The sequence below is a fragment of the Rhincodon typus genome, chromosome 5 (assembly GCF_021869965.1).
Source record: "Rhincodon typus isolate 14 chromosome 5, sRhiTyp1.1, whole genome shotgun sequence".
Lineage (NCBI taxonomy): Eukaryota > Metazoa > Chordata > Chondrichthyes > Orectolobiformes > Rhincodontidae > Rhincodon > Rhincodon typus.
This window is the reverse complement of record NC_063336.1, coordinates 5471054-5494481: the sequence shown is the minus strand read 5'-3', so window position 1 is coordinate 5494481 and position 23428 is coordinate 5471054. Positions and strand designations below refer to the sequence as shown.

Here is a 23428-nt window from a genome sequence, read left to right as displayed (position 1 = left end):
GGGGGGGGGGGGGGGGGGGGGGGGGGGGGGGGGGGGGGGAGCGGTGGAGAGAGAATGTGTTACAATTTGTCACACGTTGTTCTAAATATTTCCTTTTCCAACTGTTTTAAAAGATCTTTATTTGCAATTTTTCAGCTGTTTAAACAGCCATGAAGTGCAGCTGGAACAGTATTTCAAGCTCAGAACAGGGGGATTCCAAGTAAACTACAACCAGGAGATGGATTTAATCCTGGAGGAGCAAGAGGCAATTGTCATATCCATGTCTGCATATGTTAAATAAACACATTGATTGGAGTGTATTTTTATGTGGGCTCTTAAAATTGTTGCCACTACTTTGGCTGAGGATGTGAACACGCTGAAACCTCACAGTCCTGGCTCACTAGTGTTCCTTGTTCCCCATTGCAGTGTCTCCTGTCCCTGTCTGACCTCCATACTGCAGTATCTCCTGTCCCCATCCCCCCAAAACTGCAGTATCTCCTGGCCCTGTCTAATCTCTTCTCCACCCCCCCAAAAAAAAAGCTGGGATTAGGATCACAGAGAGTCTGGGGGATGACAGTGGGGGCTTGGGACTGAGATTTGGGAGAGTGCAGGATATTGGGCTCCAGGACAAGGAGTGCTTGGTGCATTCTCTGGGCAGAACTTGCTCCTGGGCTGGTGGATGTGTAGCTTTTCTTTGTTGAAGATAATAAATTAAGTTCTCATTCAGTCAGCTGCCTCTCTTTGAGATATATTTTACTCCAACTTTTCATCAGGGATGAAAGTCAATCAGTAGGAATTCACAGTTAAATTCTCAGACCAGCATCATATAGCCTAATAAAAACCAAAAGAACTGCGGATGCTGTAAATCAGGTACAAAACAGAAGTTGCTGGAAAAGCTCAGCAGGCCTGGCAGCAGCTGTGAAGAAAAAAAAAGAGTTAACGTTTTGGGTCCAGTGACCCTTAATACTAGAGTCAACATAATTCCCACAATTTGGAAAAATAAGATCAAAAGTTTAATTGAATTTATCTCTTTCCTCACTGATTGGACTCAAAATGAGCTGAGGTGGTGGTTTATCTCCATGCTGTTGTCTCTGCCATTCCACTTTCATCCATAGTTGTTGGGTTGAAAGTTGAGCAAGGGAAACCAAATCAGTTATAGAACAATTAGGAGCGAGGAATTAGAATGAATCCAAGGCTTTTCTGATAAGGGCCTTCAAATTGGAGCTTGGGCTGTTATCGTGATTCAGCCTCATTGAAATTCCAACTGTCTTTCCTGAAACTGGGAGTTGATTTAACATTTCAAAGCTGAGATTAATCTATTTCAGGGTTAAATATTAATATATTTAGATTAAGCAAATGTATTTCAGGGTTGTAGGACCTTAGAAGATAGATGGAGATTGACTGACACACAGCTTGTTGAGTTGGGAGACAGTGGAATGACAAATGAGGTTTAATTGTTTCAATGTTCTCCTGTTGCAATGCTCCTGGACAATAAATGTCAGTCTTTCCCCACTAGTCATCATTTAATGAGGAGATTGCAGATTTTTGTGTGAGTAATAGTCAGCCAGCTGTGAAGTAACTGAGAGCAGTGTGAGATCAGACTGTCTGTCAGTATTGTAGCTGTGTGACAGACACCTCAGTCATACAATGAACCATTAAAACTCCACCTTCCTCCATGTTGCTGTTCTTAATGTGTAGCTGTGATGCCAACTGTTTCAATCAAGCCACTCAAGTGAATTGGGCTATTAATTGAGAAAGAAGGACATGGAGGGCTATGGTAATTGGCACTGGGTAAATTGATTCTAAGAAGAGCCAGCACAGACATCAGAATGACCTCCTATGCTGTGATCCTGAGTGTTTGGGATGCGAAGGGTGTCCTACCCCTCCTGTTTTACACGGCATGGGGACAGGTTGGTCTATGGATAGGGGGAGGTCTTGGGACCTCTGATGGTCTGGGACTGAGACCCCACTCTAGCTGGTAATTAGTCAAGGCCTGGGTATTGGGACTGGAACCTTCTGGAGACTGTGTCTCAGTCAATAATCAGGCACAATTCACTGTGAGGGTATGCTGCAATTTGTATTGTAATTTCAATGCTGGCTTCTGTTATGTTTAATTCTTGGATAATCCCATCCTCAGGACAACTTGAAACCGACAACATTCACAGTGGCCAACGTTCCAGGATCCACAGGCGTCAATCAATCAGTTTCAAACACGTCAACTAATCTCCAGGTCAGCACGGGTCACAACTTTCCCATCACCAACTACCTTGCTCCTGTCACCGCCATCGCCAATAGCAACGGCACCGTCTTCAAATCAACCGGTACAGGCACTTCTGGCAGCATGGTGCAGCTCCCGAGTGGATTCACTCTCATGTCAGGTGTGTGTGTGTGTGAGAGAGAGAGAGAGAGAGAGAGAGAGAGGTTCAGGTGAAGGGCGGGAAAGGGAAGACTGAGGGTGAGGGAGGAAGCGGGACAAGAGAGTCAGAGGGTGGAGGGAGAGATGGAGAGGAGAGAGACTGAAAGAGAGGGGGAGATGGAGCAGGCTTGAGAGGGTGGAGAAGCGTCAAATAGAGAGAATTAGCAGCTGCTTTTCTGATTCTACGCAACATTTGCAACAGGCCGGATTGAGTTGATGGCACAAATAGAAATAAATGATGGGATCACTGTTACAGACTCATGGGGCAAACAGCCTGAAGATTCATGGATATTTTACATTTCAAAATTACAGGATAACAAGAGGAGGAAGGTGGCATGGCATTTTTAGTAAAGGATGGTATCAGTGTGCAGTGAGAAGCGATATTGGTCCAGAAGATCAAGATATAGAACCAGCTTGGTTGGAGCAAAGAATCAACAATGGAAAGAAGTCAGTGATGGGGTGTGTTTTATAGGCACAACCGCTGTCTGATAACTCGATAGAGATGCGAAGGTGGAGAGAACATAGGAAAGGTTCTCAAGAGCAGCTTCATGGGGTGGAACTTCTCCAGACTGTCCCTAGAACTGAAGCCATGATTATTTTCCTTGGAGAATAGAAGGGAAACCTGACAGGTGTCAAGATCTTGAGGGATCTGGACGTAGTATTTGGGAGAAACTGTCCCTACTGGTGGAGGAATCAAAAATCATTTGACATGGTTTATAGGTAATTGGCATAGGATGAAATGGTGACATGGGAGTGAAAGATCTGGTTAAGATCTGAAATGACCTGTATGAGAATGTGGTGAGGGCAGGTTCAATCACAGCTCTCTGAGAAATCAGATAATTATCTGAAAAGGAAGAATGTGCAGAATTACAGAGTGGTACTGGTAAATAACTCCCTCAGAGAGTTGTCGGAAACATCACATAGAGTCATACAGCATGGAAAAAAGCCCTTTGGTCCAACTCGTCCATGCTGACCAAGTTTCCAAACAAAACTAGTCCTATTTGCCTGAATTTGGCCCATATCCTTCTAAACTTTTCCTATCCATGCACCTGTCCAAATGTCTTTTAAATGTTGTAATTGTACCAGCCTCTACCACTTCCTCTGGCAGCTTGTTCTGTACACGCACCATCCTTGTGTGTGAAAAGGTTGTCCCTCAGGTGGCCTCGGTGTTGTTGCCATTCTGAGAATCTAACAGGTAAAAGGGAGGAACGTAAAGCAATCATGCATACTGGAGAAAAAAGTATTGGATAAGCTAATGGGACTAAAACCTGACAAGTTCCCTGGATCTGATCGTCTGCATCCTAGGATCTTAAAGGAGGCAATTAGAGATAGTGGGTGCTTTGGTACAAATCTGAAAGTTCCCTAGATCCTAGCAAGCTGAACAACTGTGAATACAACATCACTATTCAAGAAAAGAAGGTGATAGGAAGTAGAAACTACAGACCAGTTAGTCCAATATCTGTTATTAGGAAATGCTCAAATCCATTATTAAGGATGTAGCAGCAAACTATTTACAAAATTAAGTATATCAAATTGTATAATGTACTTCTTGAAAGACAATTCGATTTGACAGATTTGTTAGAGTTCTTTGAAGATGTAACAAGCAGGGTCAATAAAGGAGTACCACTACACGTAGTGCATTTGGATTTTATGAGGTTAATACACAAGATAAGAGCTCCTGGTTTTGAGGATTGTCTATTAGGATGGATGGAGGATTGGATAATTAATGTGTATCGGTGAGTTAAGAGAACTGAGTCGTATTTAGGTTATTACTTAATGGAGTGATTCATGTTCAGTGCTGTAGCCTCAACTACTTCTGAACCAATCACTTTTTGGTCCTTCAGCTGAGCATGTAGATTTGTATCTGCTGTGTTTGATCATGTTCTGATGGGACATCGGTTGTTACTAACACTGATCTGTACCTGTAAGATTCTGCAGCAAGCGGCACTGGATACTGGAGGCAATTGGGTTTTGAATGAGGTGGTGGCTCAGGATTTCCTGTGATTCTAATTTCAATCCTGCTTCTGCCCTGTGGTTGTTTGTTAAAGAGGTCACATTTTTTTTTTACTTGGCTGTGTCAGGCTTTGAGATCCTGGGCAACTGATTATCCAAACTCTGAAGTGAAGCCTGCAGAGTGATCTGTGCAGTGCTTCCATTGACCACCATGCGAGCACTTCCCAGACGTGAGTCTACCCAGCAAAGATTGGCTTTATTCCTGGCTCCATGTCCAGGCCAACTAACCAAGGACTGTCTCAACATGGTATTTGTTCTTGGCCTGTCATACAGACGTCAGCTCAGTGCCTGGGATTTTATCCTGCTCTCTGATCTTCAGCAGCTTCTGAACACAGCCCAAGTGAAGGGGATTGAGCTTCTTAGCTTGTTGTAGTGTTATGTGCATTAACTGTCTTAATGACTCGGACGGGGTGGATAATTATTACAGTCAGATATCCTAACGAGATCAAGACGGGAAGGGAAGCAAGTTGTGATGAGGATGTAAAGACTCAGTAAAGGGTTATAGGCAGGTTAAATGAGTGGACAAAAATGTGGAAGATGGATTATAATGTGAAGTTTACTTGTCCTCTCACAAGAAAAATTGAAAAGCAGTATATGTTTTGAATGAAGAGGGATTGCAGAAGTGTGGTACAGAGGGATCTAGGTGTTCTTGAGGGTGTGAAGGTGTTGAGGAGGACAGAGGCAGGCAAGTAGTGTTAAGGCTAAAATGAGATCAGTCATGATCAGATCAAATGGCAGAGCAGGCTCAATCAGCTGAATGGCCAAAACCTGTTCCGAACTACAGAATCTTTATTCAGGAGAATATGAAGCTAGAGTGTGTAAGATAACCTTACCATTTTAGACCCACGGTCGTACTGCTGTCCCAATAAATCATGGTTGGTGTGCCATCTACACTTCCCTCAACTCCCTTGGCCCACTCGCACGTCCCAGCCCTCGACAGACCATTCACCGCTCCTCCCCTTGCCCCAGGCCCAACCATACATCTCTGAACCCCTGCCTCAGCCCACTCACACACCCACACCCATTGCCTGACAGACCATTCACTGCCCCTCCTTTGCCCCAGACCTACCCATACACCTCTGACTCCCTCAGCTTGCCCACACACTTCCACACTGATACCGACTGCCCTCCCTTAGCTCACCCACTGCAGTCCCCACTGTCAACCCACACGTTCCCTCCCCAATTCCCACCCTCTGCCTCCCTGCTAGACCAACTACACCCCTTCCCACACAGTTGCCCATGTGGCTTAGGAAGTTACCAGGATTTACTGGTCAACGTTACTGCAATCTCGGCCGTTCAGCTTATTATCCAGCATTGCCCCCATTACCCAGCGCTCTCCCCACATTATCCAGTGCTCCCCCCACTACGCATACTTTCCCCATTACTCAGTGCTCCCCCCACTATGTACGCTTCCCCCATTACCCAGCGACTCCGTTACCCAGCACTGCTCCCCAATTACCCAGCGTTCCCCCCCAATTACTCAGCGCTTCTCCCCAATACCCAGCATTCCCCCTCCCATTACCCAGCGCTTCCCCCTCCTCCCCCATTACCCAGCGCTTCCTCCCCCATTACCCAGCGCTTCCCCCATTACCCAGCGCTGCTCCCATTACCCAGCGCTTCCCACTCCCTCATTAGCCAGTGCTCCCCCAACCATCTCTCAACATTTCACTATACCCTGATGTAGTTTTTCTGAATGAACGACCTGTTGGTCCCATTACACCACACTAAACCGCATCCAGAATACAGTTTTAGCTTGCTTTGCACAGCTCCATGAAGCTGTTCCTACCCTGTTTCCACGGTTCTGTCCTTGCCCATCCCCACCAGAGTGAGTGTGGTTCCGGTCACTCACACAGTTTGTATATTTTCCATCTGACAGGTACAGCACTGCAAGGCACACCAACTATCCCGATTGGTCAGCTCCAGCAACATTCCCTGGCCATCCAGGGTCAACAGGGTCAGGTGGTGACCAGTCAGTCACAGCAAGGACAGCAGACCGTCTTTCGCTTCCCAGCATCTGCAGGCGGACAAATAGTCTCCATTGCAGGCGAGTGTGCTTCTCTCAGCTCAGTGAAAGTGATTGGTCTGTCCTGCTGCTGATTCTGATGCTCAGAACCTAAACAGTGTCTAGGGAGAGGAGGCAGTTAGAGCCTGTAGAGGGAGAAACATCACTTCAGTATGAGGTTGGGAGCACTCAGTGATGGCAGGGCCTGGGGTGTATGGGATGGGGTGATGTAGGTGAAAGCCTATGGGTGGGATAGAGGGCAGATTAGGAGAAAGTGCGGAGATGGGGAGAAAGGGTGAGGGCAGTTTGGCAGAGCCAGGCAGGAGAGGGAGAAATTGGGTGGGCTGGAAGTGAGTGAGAGAGAGTGTAGGTTTAGCTGGGGGAATGTATGGGTTGGGAGGGTGAGGGAGTATGGTTGGGAGGACCCCTATGGATCTTCCGTTTGTGAATCGTAGAAAACTTCCCAGTAATGTTTGCAAATGTCTTTCTGAAATATCTGGGAATTCCTGCAGAGATCACAGGTTTGTGGACTCCAGAAGATGTTCAGGCAGCTTTGGAGAGGCTAACCAGCCGAAAGGGAGTTGTGATACTATCGCTGAGTGAAATGTGTGTGTCACAAACATTTTTACATAGAAATTCCCAGATAGGAGCTGGACCAGATTTCCCAGTGAGATTGTAGGAGCCCACTGAATAGTCCATCTGTCATAACCAATTCAGCAATGGATCCAATGCGCAAAGACCCAGAATTTGCAGCAGGGGAGTTAATCTCTTACACTGACAGAATTTTGCTAAGTATGCCATCTTTAACATCACAAGGCATTCCACAGAAATGATTGTCAAAAGGAAATTTGACACCAACACGCTTCAAATCGAGTCAAGCAGAATTTTGAGTGAGGAGCAAGGTCCTACAGAAGAGTGAGGAAGGGATTTCCGGAGTTTTTTGGACTGAGACAGCAAAGGCCAAGACCACAGCGATGGAACAGAAATGATTCCAATTGGAGATATTCTCGGAGCCAGAATGAGATGGACACAAACATCCTGAAGTGTTGTAGGGCTGGGAGAGGTGACAGGTACTGAAAGGCAGGGTCAGGGTGAGATATGAAGGGGAGAATAAGAACTGTTAGAAAGTGAACCTTGATGTAGTGAAGAGGCTTGTGCTCCTCCTGATGATCCCTGGACTGATGAGATTGGGTGTTCTGGCCATCCATGCTGGCTTGAAGCTCGAAGACAGGGAGAGGTGCCAGACAATGTGGGGTCAGGAGTGTAACAAGTGAACAAAGATTGTGTCTCCTAGGCTGCAGCTGTAAGATAGACCCAGTCATAGTGCCTTGACATCTCACTGAATTCTGAATTTCCGCTTGTTAAGATAGAGTAGGCAATGACCAAGTCTCTCCATTAAAGAAAGTTAGGAATAGGTTTTGTTTTTGGTCAATAGTAACCGCCAGGATGTGGATGGTGGGGGATTCGGTGATGGTGATGGTTAGATTGTGTCTTGTTCTGATGGTCATTGACTCGCACTTGTGTGGCATGAATGTTATTTGCCACTTTTCAGCCCAAGCCTGGATATGGTTCAGCTCTTGTTGCATTCAGTAGTTGAGAAGTGCTGAATAGTTCTTTAACATTCTCTGCAATCATCGGCGAACATCCCCACTTCTGACCTTATGATGGAGGGAAGGCCATTCATGGAGCAGCTGAAGATGGTTGAGCCTAGGACACTTACCCTGAGGAACTCCTGCAGAGATGTACTGGAGCTGTATGTCAGGTATGACTCCAACCAATGGAGAGTTTTACCCCCCAAACCCCGATTCCCATCGACTCCACTTATGCAAGAGCTCCTTAATGCCACACTCAAGCAAATGCGATCTTGATGTCAGGGGCTGTCACTCTCGCCTCACCCCTGGAATTCAGCTCTTGTCTGTGTTTGAACCAAGGCTGTAATGAGATCAGGAGCTGAGTGGCCCTGGCGGAACCCAAACTGGGCATCACTGAGCAAGTGCTGCTTGATAGCGCTGTTAATGACACCTTCCATCATTTTACAGATGATCCAGACTAGTCTGATGGAGTAATTAGCTGTGTTTTTGTGAACAGGATATATCTGGGCAATTTTCCACATTGTTGGGTAGATGCCAGTGTTGTAACTGTACTGGAAGAGTTTCGCTAGGAGAGCAGCAAGTTCTGGAGCACAAGTCTTCGGTGCCATTGTTGGAATGTTGTCAGGGCCATAGCTTTTGCACTATCCAGTGCCTCCAACCATTTCTTGATATCATGTGGAGTGAATCGAATTGGCTAAAGACTAGTGTCTGTGATGCTGGGTACCTTTAGAGGTGACTGAGTTGGATCATCCGCTTGGCATTTCTGCCTGAAGATTGCTGTGAAAGCTTCAGCCTGTCTTTTGCATTGATGCATTGGGCTTTTCCATCATTGAGGATGGCTATATTTGAGGAGCCTCCTCCTCCAGTGAGTTGTTTAATTGTCCACCACCATTCACAACTGGATGTGGCAAGACTGCAGAGCTTAGATCTGATCCGTTGGCTGTGGGATCACTTGGCTCTGTGTGTCACTTGCTGCTTATGCTGTTTGGCGTGCAAGTAGTCCTGTTTAGTGGCTTTGCCAGGTTGACATCTCATTTTGAGGACTGTGAGGTGGTCACTCTTTCTGATACTGTCATGGACAGGGGCTGGTAAGGATGAGATTTGAGTCTGTTTTTCCCATCTTGTTGGTTCCCTCACCATTTGCTGCAGACCCACTCTGGCAATTGTGTCCTTTAGGACCCAACTGGCTCAATCAGAAGTACTGCTACTGAGCCACTTCTCGGTGATGGACATTGAAGCCCCCCACCCAGAATACATTCTGTGCCCTCTCCACCATCAGTGCTTCCTCGAAGGTGTTGTTCAACATGGAGGAGTACTGATTCATCAGCCGAGAGAGTGGTAACCAACAAGAGGTTACCTTACCCATGTTTAACTTGATGCCATGACTCTTCAACTCCCCTCTGATTGTGTACCATTGTGCCGCCTCCTCTGCTGGGCCTGTACTGTCGGTGGGACAGGACATATCCTGGGATGGTGATGGTGATGGTGGTGTCTGGGACACAGTCATACTACAGAATTGTACATTGCTGAGAATGTTGGGCTGTTGCTTGAAAAATCTCTGAGACAGCTTTCCCACTAGTCCCAGAGGTTAGGAAGGAGGACTTTGCAGGATCAACAGGGCTGGACTAACTGACACTCTGCCCGAGACTCCCCTGGAATTACTGACACTCTCCCAGACTCCCATGGAATTACTGACACTCTTCCCGAGACTCCCCTGGAATTACTGACGCTCTTCCCGAGACTCCCCTGGAATTACTGACGCTCTTCCTGGCATTCACTAATAATGTCCAATTCACATGCTTGTCACACTCGAGCCAAGGGTCAGTAGATATGCAGTTCTGCCTTTTTTCAATGACCAGGAATCCTGGTTATGCAATAGAGTTCTGGATGTGCCAGTTTGAACTTAACCCAGTACTTTGTAAGTAATAATTGATTTCTGTCTCTCTCTGACCCAAGACTATTGTTCATTTGACTAGAAACAAAATATTGGAAATCTGAAATAAAAAACAAAAATTGCTCGATAAATTCAGCACGTCTGTCAGCATTGTGGAGATAGAAAAACAAATTATCTTTTCTAGTCCATCACAATTCTTCAGAATGTTTGAAACCTTTAATTCCGTTTCTGTCACTATAGATGCTGCCAGATTTGCTGAGTTTTTACAGCACTTTTTGTTTTATTCCATCATTCATTTCTATGAGATCAATGATGAGGTGTGAGCATCATTTCAGGCATGATGAGTTTCAATAACTATCCTTTATTTAGAACTGGGCAGGGTAACATCTCATCTACTAGTCCACACAGTGAACCTTTATGTGACAGTCCAGGAACAGGATCTGAGAGTTCTGTCTTAGTAACTTCTGAAACTTCTGTAGTCAATTTGCATCATGTGATTGGCTACAATCGTATTCTAAAAAGATTCCATTTAATGTTTAAGCAAGAACGTACAGCTTTTAAAAGTATACATGGTCTTTCTTCATGTCTTATGGACATGATGGCATTGGAAATACTAACCCATTTCTGGAATCACCCTGTAAACACTGATACACTCTCCGAGGGCTCCCTGTAAATACTGATACATCTGGACCATCTGATAAATACTGATAAACTCCTGGGGGGACCCTCTGCAAATCCTGACATTATCCTCGGGGATGAGGGGCCCTGTAAGTACTGACACATTCCTGGGGGGGACCCTGTAAATACTGACACATCCCTGGGGGGGACCCTGTAAATACTGATACACCTGGACCATCCAATAAATACTGATAACCTCCTGGGGGGACCCTCTGCAAATCCTGACATACTCCTCAGGGATGAGGGGCCCTGTAAATACTGACACATTCCCAGGGGGGGATCTCTGTAAATATTGACACACTCCCGGGGGGGACCCTGTAAATACTGACATACTCCTGCGGGGGGGGAACCCTGTACATACTGACACAGTCCTGGGGAGAGGGCGGGGCCTGTACATACTGACATAGTCCTGGGTTGGGGATGGGGCCTGTACATACTGACTTTCCTGGGGGAGGGGGCGGGGCCTGTACATACTGACACACTCCTGGGGAGGGGGCGGGGCCTGTACATACTGACACACTCCTGGGGAGGGGGCGGGGCCTGTACATACTGACACACTCCTGGGGGAGGGGGCGGGGCCTGTACATACTGACACAGCCCCAGAGATTGTCTGGAGTATTAGTTCTTCGTCCTTGATCTTGATGCAGAGAAGAGCAGAATGTGACATTAGTGCATGAGATTAGATCTTGTCTTTATTTCCTTCTTGATTCTCTTTCTCTGACCAGGTGGTGCAATGGCCCAACAGGTTCCAGTACAGACGATTCAGTTACACCAAGCCTCGGGGCAGGTGAGCGTGCACCAGTCTACGCAACACACGCCATCTACCAGCGACAGCAACTCCGAGATTTCTCAGGCCTCAACCAGCGGAGCAAGTAAGCACTGCCCGCCTACCTAGATCACATAGAGAGCTTTTCAGGCCTTTTCCCAGTGCTTGTCCAAAATCGCTCCCAGTGCCTACCTTCCTCACTCCCTGTCCCTGTCCAACCCCGCACCCTGTCCCTGTCCAACCCCGCACCCTGTCCCTGTCCATGTCCATGCTCACAGGAGGTCTCCGGGAGCGTGTCAGTACTTACTCCGCTCCTCGCCCCAAGTTCCCGTCTCTCTCGGTCTCTCCAGCCCTGAGCAATGGAAGGAAGTTTAAGCTACAAAAACCTCAGCTGCTGGTAATAGTTCACCCAGACAGGGATAGCCTGTCATCTTCTCTTCCCATGTAGACTGTGTTCCTGGTGGAATTTGGTGAAACCATGGAGAGAGATGTTGTTGGTGAAACATCCCTACAATCTGCTGAAGTGTAATTGTAAGGCAGAGGAATTATTTTTGTCCTTTACAGTTACTGTCCTTCAGACTACTATGTGGGGAATGTGCTTCTCTGTCTGCATCAAGTAGTGAGACAGTAGTTGGTCTGCCCTTTCAGCCTGGTCATGGGTGATCTGTACATTAACTGCAGCTCTGTCATGGATCTCTAACCTTTGCTCTTTGCCCAACAAAAGTCTAACAATCTTTGTTTTGAAGTGTTGAGTTAAACCCTTAACACTTAATAAATCCGTACAAAACAGATTTTTAACAAGAGACTTCTGGACTCTGTGAGTCTGTGAGTGTGATTCCTGACAGACATTAATGGTCTAGCTCAAAGATTTGTCGATTATGCTCCTTGATCTGGACTTTGAAAGAAAAGGAAATAATTTCTCTCTCTCTTTACTCTCTCAACTCTTTTAATTGTCTTAAACATGTGAGTTCACCCATAATCTTTAAATTCAAACGAAATACGAGCCTAGTCTGGGTAAAGTCTGCTGAGTAACCCTTTTTTGTCTGATTGCCATACCTTCCATGTAGAGAGCTGTATCCCGTGAGAGCTGTGTTTACCCTCTCTGTGAGGTGCCTCCCTTGGGAATGATAGTCTTGCACATCGAGCCATGTGATCAAAGTGACTGCACAGTTTCTAAACGTTCAAACCCTTTCCTCTTGGTTTGTCAGTGACACTGCCAGCAACAATCGTCACGTCGTCTGTACCCACCTCGATGGCCAGTCACGTGATGTACCCCAGCCCACATGGTACGGTCATGTACACGACCTCCAGTCCCGGCCTGTCTGATGGCGGACTCACAGTTCTCAACGCCTTTTCTCAGCCTTCTTCGGGTATGCAGGTGTCTCACGGCCAGATGCAAGAGCAGGGTAAGGTCATGACTGATCATTAACAGGGTCTCCTTCTAAAGGCAATTCTTCATGCAGTAATAAGCAGGGTTTGGCAGGACTATCAAGTCCCATCCTTAGAGACATGAAGCATGTCTGGACTGGTCAAGGATTGTGTTTGTACACGTTCCTTTTCATCATGAAGAGTGAATTTAAATTGACTCTTACTCCTTTTTAAAAAGCTTACTCCTTTTTCAAGTTTCGAAGTTCCCTTGTTGACTTGAGTTTGAATATTTGTAGTTCCCAATGCGCAATGCAGAAACTGCTTCAGACATTAGGCTGAAAAGCCACAGGATCTTTTAGCACAGAGGAGGATATTTGTTGGCATTTGTTCTTTGAAACTATTATATCTGATTAGTCTCACTCCCCTATCCCTTCTCAGGATTCCAGCGAATGTTTGCTATTTAAGTTTTATCCGAGTTTATTTTTGCTCTGTCAGTCTAAAATAAAGAACTGTGTCAGGGCATTTCAGTCCCATAAAATGTGCATCCTGTGCATGTGCTGTTTATTTCGTGGAACAGTGCATGTTGCCGGTTGCTATGTGAGCTCTGTATTTCTGTAGTTCAGCAGCCAGTACGACAGAGCTGTGCTGCTTCAAATCTTTGTGGAAACACTTTTCTGAAAGAGCTCACTCCGCAGCATCAGGCTGTGCCAACAAGTAAGAAGGAATGATTGGCCACCAGGCACTGAAGGAGAATCAGATAAAACAGTGCAGGAGTTCCTGGAGTGCGTCTTGCTCTTCAACCTGTTTTTCACTGTAAATACTGAGGAGAGCGATGGCTCCATTGAAGCAAGGAGCTAGAGCCCAGTCCACCGCACTTCTGGCTCAGCCATACAGGAGGAAGGCTGGCAAAGGGATTGGAATTGGGAATGTTACAGTTAAGGGAACATGCAAGTGTTTGTTTGTCCATGATAGGTGCCATGGGGAAGGTGTATCTGAGGGGGTGTAGAACGTCCTGAGGGATGGGTTGTGAACAGCCGGTAGTCATGGTCCCATTTGTACCCACAACATTGAGAGAAGGTGGGGTGAGATCCTAAAGGCAGGTTTTTAAAATCTGCATTAAAAACTAGTAAACAGGACCCCAGAGTTAGTAATCTCTGGATTATCCCTGGTTACACATACAAGTGAGATCAGAAACAGGAAGATTGAGCAGCTGAATGCCTGCCTAGAGAGATGGTACCAGAGGGATGACTTTGGAGCATAGGCCTGTTTGAATCTGCTAGTGGGGAAGCTGGGATCTGTTTCTGCTGGAGGAGTTTTACCTGAACAAAACCCAGGCTGCGAAATAAAACAGGGAGCAACAAAGAGTAAAAATTAGGACTTGAAAGAGGGCTCATTGAATATTCAATATTCGTCCATTAATTCATTCAAAGAAGAAACAAGATGAGGGAGTATTTAATGAATAGCAGGACATTGGGTAGCTGAAAGGAACAGAGTGATCTTGGGGTAATTATTCATAGATCCCTGAAGTCAGCAGAGCGACAATGTGAATAGGATTGTTAAGAATGGATATGGGACACTTGCTTTCATCAGTTGTGACATAGAGTATAAGAGCAAGGGGGTAATGTTGGAATTGTATAGAGCGTTGGTCAGGCCACAACTGGAGTACTGTGTGCAGTTCTGGTTACCCCACTACAGGAAGGATCTGATAGCACCAGAGGGGTTACAGAGGAGGTTCACCAGGATGTTGCCTGGGATGGAGAAATTGAGCTGTAAGGAGAGACTGATAGGCTTGGGTTGTTTTCTTTAGGGCAGAGAAGACTAAGGGTGGATATGATTGAGGTGTAAAGGATTATGAGGGGTATAGACAGGGTGAACGGAGAGCAGCAGTTCCCCTTGGTTGAGGGATCAATCACAGGGAAGCATAGTTTTTGGGTAAGAGGCAGGAGATTCAGAAGGGATTTTAAAAAATACTTTTTCCACTCAGCAGGTGGTGGAAGTCTGGAATGTGCTGCCTGGGAACGTAGTGGAGGCCAGAAACCTTACAATCTTTAAAAGATATTTGGATGAGCACTTCAAATATCATAACATATGGGGCAAGTGCACAAAATTGGAATTAGTGCACCTTTTAGTGGTAGTTATGTCAGTATGGACTTGCTGGGCTGAAGGGTCTTTTCTGCGCTGTTTGAATCTATGACTATGAATAATAGAATGAAAACAGATCTGACCCAGGGAATGTGTAATCTAAAATTGGTAGGAAAAGCTGTAATTGAACAAGGGCTGCTGTTAAAGAGGAACAACTTGGGATACAGTGGCACTACATTTCCACATATCAAAAAGTAGAGTGAATAAAGCATTGGCCCCTGAGTGGTGACAGAGGAAGAGTAGAGTGAGTTAGAAAAAGGGCACTGTGATAGATGTCACATCAATCCTACAATGTCAGGCTGGATGTAGAAAGTTCAGAAAGGTAATGCAAAAGGGAAGACAGGAGCAACAAAGAGAGAGTATGAACAGATACAGGCAACCAATGTAAAACAAAAGGGAATCCTTTTAAAGTTCTCTTATGGAGAGAGGGCCACAATGGAGACTTGCACATGGAGGCAGAGAGTATGGCTAAAGTATGAAATGAGTACTTTGCACTTGTCTTTACTAAGAAGGTGATGCCATGGTCATAGAGAAAGAGGAGGGTGTTTAGACACTGAAAGGCTAACATTTGACAAAGAGGACAGCTGACTTAACCTAAAGTAGCTACATCATCAGGAACAGATTAGAGGCATCTGAGGAGATTGAGCATTGTAAGGGGGTCTGGTCACAAACCTCTGGAAGTCAGGTGGTGTCAGAACACTGTAGAATAGTAAATGTTCTTTTATCAAAAGGGGGATTAACCCGTCTCCTACAGGCAAATTAGTTTAATGTCGGTGGTAGGAAAGCTTTGAGAAATGATAGCCCACATGAAAGGTCAAGTCCATAGTGCAGCAAACCATCAGACAGAAGGTGAAGGGTTGGGGCCACAGTGAAGGAAATTTTGAACTGGGATTGAGTGGGCTAAGGGATGCTGCACACAGGAAGGGGAATACATGGAGTGAGAAGGGAAGGGAACCTAGAAGCTGGGGCTGGGATTGACAGTGAGAGCCCTGCACCCATCAGGGACTGACCCAAGGCGGGCTCAGGAGCCAGGAGGTCAGTCCTGAACCCCCGAAGCCCCCCCACCCCCGGCCCCTTCCCCCCTCATTCTGATTGCTATTCTTCCTGCCCCCAGCCTGTTCCAATATCTTCCCTTCCCCCATCTCAAATCTCCAAACCTCCCCCCATCCCCAGTTCTAATCAAATACCCCAGTCCGATGTCCATCTCCCCCATAACCAGTACCACTATCCTCTGTCCCAATCTCTTTGCCCCCACAACTCCAATCCCGATCTCTTTTCTTGTCCCTTCCCCTCCCTTTGCTGAAACCTCCACATGTGGAGTTTAAAGTGGTGGATTGCCTGCATTGGTCGGTGTCATTCGGGTCCACCTATCGAATGTATGGCTGCATTGGGGACGCAATGGCCTAGTGGTATTATCGCTGAACTGTTAATCCAGAGACCCAGATAACATTCTGGGGACTCGAGTTCGAATCCTGCCACGGCAGATGGTGGAATTTGAATTCAATAAAATATCTGGAATTAAGAATCTACTGATGACCATGAATCCATTATCGATTGTCGGAAAAACCCACCTGGTTCACCAATGTCCTTCAGGGAAGGAAACTACCATCCTTACCTGGTCTGGCCTACATGTGACTCCAGACCCACAGCAATGTGGTTGACTCTGAACTGCCCTCTGGGCAATTAGGGATTGGCCATAAATGCTGTAAATGTGCAATCGCCGGGATGGGTGGGGGTGGGGGGGGGTGCTGGAATGTTGCAAAGCAGGAGTAAAACTTTGGAGCTGAGATTGAATAAGATCAAACATTTCTGAGGAACATGATGACAAAGCCAGTGTGAGGTAGAGGAAGCATTTGGAAGTGAAGGCTGGTAAAGAATGTGGTTGAAGATCTCAGCCTAGCCTTGGAGTTTACATCGAGTTACTTGTGGTCTCTTGCAGGTGGTGTCCCTCAGGTTGTGCTCACTGCTCCCACAGGAACAGTTCAAATCCCATTGTCAGCCGTCCAGCTACACCAGGTATGGTGGCAAGATTACTGAAAACCTGAATGAGATTCACTTTTAATGTATGCTGGGTGATCAGGGAATTGTCATTCTTGAATGGACCTCTTCCTCTCTCTCTCTCTCTCTCTCTCTGTCTGTCTCTCTCTCTCTCTGTCTGTCTGTCTCTCTCTCTGTCTGTCTCTCTCCTCTCTGTCTCTCTCTCCTCTCTGTCTCTCTCTCCTCTCTGTCTCTCTCTCCTCTCTGTCTCTCTGTGTTTTTCTCTCTCTCTCTTTCTGTTGCTCTTCCCCGCCGCTGTTTGTATCCCATCTCTCTGTGCCCCTCTTTTTGACCCGCTCTCCCACTTTCTCTGTCTCCTGCTCCATGTCTCCCTCACCTTTGCCACTCCTCTCTCTCTCCTCCCCCTCTCAGTTTCTCACTCCTCCCCCTCTGTCTCTCTCTCTCTGTCTCTCTCTCTCTCTCTCCATCTACTTCCTTTCTTTCCTTCCTCTCCCATCTCTCCTCACTTTTTAGCGGTCTGTCTCTCTCTTTAGATTGCCAACCCCCACCATTCCTATCTCTCATAGAATCAAACAGTTTTCCAGCACAGAATGAGGCTCTTTGGCCCATATTGTGCATGCCAGTGAGCAAACGTCTATCTATTCTATTCCCATGGTGCTTCAAGTGATCATTTAAATACTTATTAAATATTGTGATATTCTTTTAGACAGTGAACTCTAGATAGAATTCTTCCTATAATCCTCTTCAAACCTCCTGCCCATTGCTTCAAAACAGTGCCTCCTGGTTACTGAAAGGTTTCTCCCTATCTTTCTATGGTCCTCATAACTTTGTACGTCTCAGTCAGGACTCCCCTCAGCCTTCTCTGCTCTAAAGAAAACAATCCCAGCCTATCTAACCTCTCTGCTTAGCTGAATCGCTTCAGCCGAGGCAACATCCTGGTGAATCTCCTGTGCACCCACTCTCTTTCTTGTAATCACGACCTTCCCATTGTACGTTGACTAGAACTGCACAGACTACTCCAGCTGTGGCCTAAACAATGGTATCTACGGCTCCGTTATAACCTTCTTGCTCTTGTATTCAATACCTCCACTAATAAAGGCAAGTCTCCCATATGCTGCCTTAAGCGGTTTATCTACCTGTCCGTCAGTCTTCAAGAATCTATATGATTATGCACATTAATTTCCCTCTCATCCTCTGTACTTCCTACGGTCTAACCTTTCAATTGGTACTCCCTTGTCTTGCTAGTCCTCCCAAAATGCATCACCTCATACTTATCCGGATTAAAGTCCATTTGCCACTGATCAATCCATCTGACTAACCCTCTATATCCTCCTGTAATCTGGAGCTATCCTCCTCACTATTTACCACCCCATCAATTTTTGTACCGTCTGTGATCTTACAGATCATACCTCCTTCCTTCACGTCTAGATCATTATCATAGAATCTCTACAGTGTGGAAATGGGCCATTTGGCCCAATGGGTCCACACCAACCCTCTGAAGAACATCCCACCCATCCCCCTACCCTAAGTTTCCCATGGCTAACCCATCCAGCCTGCACATCCCTAAAAACTATGGATAATTTAGCATGGCCAATCCACCTAACCTGCACATCTTTGGACTGTGGGAGGAAATCGGAGCACCCGGAGGAAACCCACACAGACAGGGGGTGAACGTGCAAACTCCACACAGACAGTTGCCTGAGGGTGGAATCGAACCCGGGTCCCTGGTGCTGTGAGGCAGCAGTGCTAACCACTGAGCCACCGTGCTGCCCACAACAAACAGAAAAAAACCCTGTGGTACACCACCAGACACAGGCTTCCAGTCACAAAACACCCTTTGATCAGCACGCTCTGCTTCCTACCATGAACCTAGTTTTAAATCCAATTTGCCAAATTGCACTGGATCCCATGGGCTCTTAGCTTCTTAACCAGTCTTTTGTCAAAAACTTTACTGAACTCCATGTTGACTGTACCAACTGCATTACCGTCACCTCCATACCGAGTCACCTTGAAAAGTTCAATCAGATTTCTCATATACAATCTCCCCCAACAAAGCCATGCTGACTTATCCTCGATGAACCATTGGCTTCCAAATGGAGATTAATTCTGTCTCTCGGAATATTTTCCTTGAATTGCCCTACCGCTGATGTTAGACTCACTGACCTGCAGTTCTTTTGTTTATCCCTGATTATTTGAGGGTCTATACTAGTTTCCTAACAATATGATTCCCCCTTTTGTTTCTTATTGAATTTCTACCCATCTGGCCTCATTTAAGGGGCCTTCTTCTCATCTCCTTATTTCCTCCTCACTCTCCACTCCTCCATCTTCTCTGGTTAACCCTAGTTGGTCTATCCTGTTCTGAAAACACTTCCTCCTCACTGGGATATATATCTGCTGTGAGTTATGAACTATCTGTTTAAATGTCTGCCATTGTTCATCAACTGTCTTTTCTACTAAACTCCTTCCTCACCCATTCCAACCAAATCTATCCTCATTCCTGTGTAATTAGCCTTATTTAAGTTTAGCACAGTGGTTTCTGACCCAAGATATCTCACTCTCAAACGTGAATGCTAAATTCTACCATGTTATGGTCACTGTGCCAAGGAAATCTTTTATTCTGAGATTATTAATTAAATTTACCTCGTTGCACATTACCAGATCCAATATAGTTTGATCCCTGGTTGGATTCACGTTATTCTTGAAGAATATTCCAGATACACTCCATAACTTCTTCTTTGTGACTTCCTCTACCAATTTGATTTTCCCAATGTACATGAAGATTAAAGTTGCCCATGATTAATTTTCTGTCTTTTTTACACGCCCTCATTATTTCCTGATTTATTCTCTGTTCTACCAAACAGTTACCATTATGAGGCCTGTAGACTACTCCTACTGGTGTCTTCTTTCCCTTTTTATTTGCTATCTCCATTCAGATGGATTCTACATCTTCTGATCCAAGACCATTTCTTGTGAACATAGTAATTACATCTCAAATTAACAACATTCCTGCACCACCCTTTCCTTCCTGCCTTTCCTTTAAAAAAGTCACATAGCCCTGAATATTTTGTTTCCAGTTTGATTTCCTTGTAACCATGTTTCCATAATAGCTGTAAGATCATTAACCTGAATTTGTGCCACTAATTTATTTATTTTGTTCCAAATACTACATGCATTCAAGTAAAGAGCCATTCATTTTGCCTTTGAACCTATTGTTTCCCCTTTGTTCCTTCCCCCTTCCCCCTCCTCTGTCTCTGTCTCTCTCCTTCATCGCTCTTCCCTCTCTCCCTCTCCTTCCCTCCCCCTTCTCCTCTCCTCTCTTGCTCTTCCCCTCTCTTGCTCTTCCCCTTCCTCCCTTGTCTCTTGCCTCCCCCTCCTCTCTCTCTGCTTCACCCCCTCCTTTCTCTCTCTCCTTCGTTCTCCCATTACTTCCTCCTATCTCTCCTACCCTCCTCTCTCTCCTTCCCTCCTTCTGTTTGTCTACTTCTGTCCTTCGGTCTCTGTCTCCTCCCCTTTCTCTCTACTTCCATTTCCCTCTCATTTCCCCCTTCTCTCTCTCTCTCTCTCTCTCTCCTCTCCTTCCCCTTTGACTCTGTCTCCCTCCCCATTCTCTCTTTTTCCCTCTCCTCTTTTCCACTTCCCCTTCCTCTCTCTCCTTCCATTTCCATTTCTCTCTGTCTTTTTCCCTGCCTCTACTTCAGTCTCTTCTCCCTCTCTCCTTCCATCCTTATCTCTCTCTCCTTCACCCCCTTCTGTGTCTGTCTGTCTGTCTCCCTGTCTCTTTCTCTCTGCTTCACCCCTTTTCTCTTCACTTCCTTCCCCCTTCTGTCCCCTTCCCCACTTCCCTCCCTCCTTCCCCACTTCCCTCCCTCTTCTCTTTATCTCCTTCTGTCTTCTGTCTCTCCTTCCCACGGCCCTCCTCTCCATCTCTCTCTGCTTTAATTCTCTCTCCCCCCCTCTCCTTTCAACCTTCTCTGTCTCTTGCCCCACTTCTCTCTTGCTCTGTCTTTCCTTTCACCCGTCTCTCCCCCCGACCCCACATCTCGTTGTTCATCCCCTCCACATCTCTCCCTCGTTCCTTCTTCTTTTGCTGTATCTCTTCCCACTCCCTTTGCTCTCTGTCCTTGCCTCCTTATCTCTCTCTGCTTCCCTCCCTCTCTCCTGCCCCCCACTTCTCCTTTATTTCTTTTCTCCCTTCTCTGTCTCCTTCCCAACCCCTCCTCTATCTCCCTTCCCCCTTCTCCCCCTCCTGGCCCCCACCTCCTTTCCCTCCTCTTCTCCCTTCCCTTCCGCAGATAGGCTAGAGAAACGAGAGCCACCAGCATGAAGTGGTGGTTGTTTGTTTTACCTGGCTCCTAGACTAGCTCGGATTTGATCACTTTGATATTTGTCCAGGATGTTTTTGTCATTATGAAGTGTTGAGAGACTGGGGCGGAACCAATCAGAGAGCACAGATTCTCTATCACTAGTGATACATAGCTTCTGTCAATCCAATCTGTCCAAATTCAAATCTGTTCAATTGCAACTCCTGAAGATATCAGAAGATAGGTAATTAGAGTCCGATGTCTCCCTCTCTCTCAGAGGCACAGCTGTACAGTGACTAGTGTCTCTGTCTGTCAGAGGGACAAGTGTATAGCGCTTGGTGCCTATGACCCTCTCTCTCAGCAGGACAGCAGAGATCCAATGTATCATTCTCTGCCACTTCCGCCATCTGCAATCGCCACAACCAGAAATATTTTCCCTCCCCACTGCCCACCCCTATCTGCCTTTCATAGGGACCGCTCTCTCTGCAACTTCCTTGTCTGCTCCACACTCCCCACTAACCCCACGACCCCCGGCACCTTTCCCTTCAACTGCAGGAAGTGCTACACCTGCCCCTACACCTCCCCCCTCACTTCCATTCAAGGCTCATAACAAACCTTCCACATTAGACAGAGGTTCACCTGCACATCCGTCAATGTGGTCTATTGCATCCGCTCCTCCCGATGTGGCCTCCTCTACATCGGTGAGACCAAAACTTTTGTAGAGCACCTGCACTCTGTGTGCGACAACCAACAACACCTTCCGGTCGCGAACCATTTCAACTCCCCCTCCCACTCCCTGGGTGACATGTCCATCCTGGGGCTCCTCCAGTGTCACAATGACACCACCTGCAAACTGAAGGAGCAACACCTCATATTCTGCCTTGGGAGCCTACAGCCCAATGGTCTAAATATGGATTTTACCAGTTTCAAAATCTCCCCACTCCCGGCCTCATCCAATGACCAACCTTCCCTCTCATCCCAGCCTCCTTGACCTGTCCATCTTCTCTCCCACCTATCCACCTCATCCATCCCACTGACCCCACCACTCCCTACCTGCACTCACCTATCACCATCCCACCTACCTTCCCCAGCCCCACCCCTCCTCTCCCTATTTAATTCTGAGCTCCCGTCACCCTCCCCATTTCAATTCGACACATACATCTTCTTGACTGCACATGCAGTTCAGTTATTTTAGATTGTGTTTCAGGGCTTCACCTTTTAGTGAGGATTCTGTTGTCCTGTGCATATCTCCTCTGAACACATCTCTTTCTTCCCTTTTTCAATTAACATTATTTTTATTTACTTTAACCAAGTATTTTGCAGTTTAGTCTCTTCTGTGTAGCACTATATCCGGTGCCTTCTGTTTTGAATTGCGTTCCTCCCATTGTGTTCAGTAAAAACCTATTAATTCCTAAGCTTTGCTCAATTCAAACTAAAATATCTTTGACCTACAACATTAAAACTGTCTCTCACATGGTGTTTCCAGCATTTTCGAGTTTAACCCAGGATTAATTGCTTTAGAGTGAGCAGGGGAGGGGGATTAGGGAGCGGAGTGTATCGAGCAAGGAAGGGTGAGGGGCACAGTATCTTCCTTTATTCGTTGACAGGATAAGGGCGTCACTGGGCAGGTAGCATTTGTTGCCCATCCCTAATTGCCCAGACGGCAGTTAAGAGTCACCCACATTTCTGTGGGTCTGGAGTCACATGTAGGCCAGACCAAGTAAGGATGGCGGTTTCCTTCCCTAAAGGACATTCGTGAACTAGATGGGTTTTTCCAACAATCGACAGTGGATTCATGGTCATCATTAGATTCTTAATTCCAGATAGTTATTGAATTCAAATTCCACCATCTGCCATGGCGGGATTCGAACCGGGTCCCCAGAACATTGTCTGGGTCTGTGGATTAACAGTCCAGTGATAATACCACAAAGCCATCACCTCCCCATAGTATCCAGAGAGAGAAGGGGAATTAGGGAATAGTGTCCAGCGCGAGTGAGGGAGGGGGATTGAGGGGGCACAGTGTCCAGAGCAAGGGAGGGTGAGGGGCACAGAATCCAGAGCGAAGGCGTTTAGAGAATAATGTCCAGTGTTAGCGACAGAGGGATGGGGGATTGGGGAATAGTGTCCAGCTTGAGTGACAGAGGGATGGAGAATTAGGGAATAGTGATCAGTGTGAGGGATGGAGGGATGGGGAATTGGGGAATAGTGTCCAGTGTGAGTGAGGGTGGAACAGGGAATTGGGGAATAGTGTCCAGTGTGAGTGAGGGTGGAACGGGGAA

At 46.4% G+C, this 23428-nt stretch overlaps 1 protein-coding gene across 4 annotated transcripts in view; it reads left to right on the top strand.

The window, feature by feature from the left end:
- The window catches only part of LOC109923370 (serum response factor-like), a 67417-nt gene that overhangs the window by 42748 nt on the left and 1241 nt on the right, over window positions 1-23428 (top strand). The window contains exons 3-7 of one of the 4 annotated variants that reach the window (XM_048597356.1): window positions 2117-2357; window positions 6285-6452; window positions 11300-11446; window positions 12549-12746; window positions 16790-16866. In XM_048597356.1, coding sequence (XP_048453313.1) covers window positions 2117-2357; window positions 6285-6452; window positions 11300-11446; window positions 12549-12746; window positions 16790-16866 — 831 coding nt within the window. The remainder of the gene's footprint in view (window positions 1-2116; window positions 2358-6284; window positions 6453-11299; window positions 11447-12548; window positions 12747-16789; window positions 16867-23428) is intronic. The other 3 variants (XM_048597357.1, XM_048597358.1, XM_048597359.1) reach the window with 3 other exon arrangements.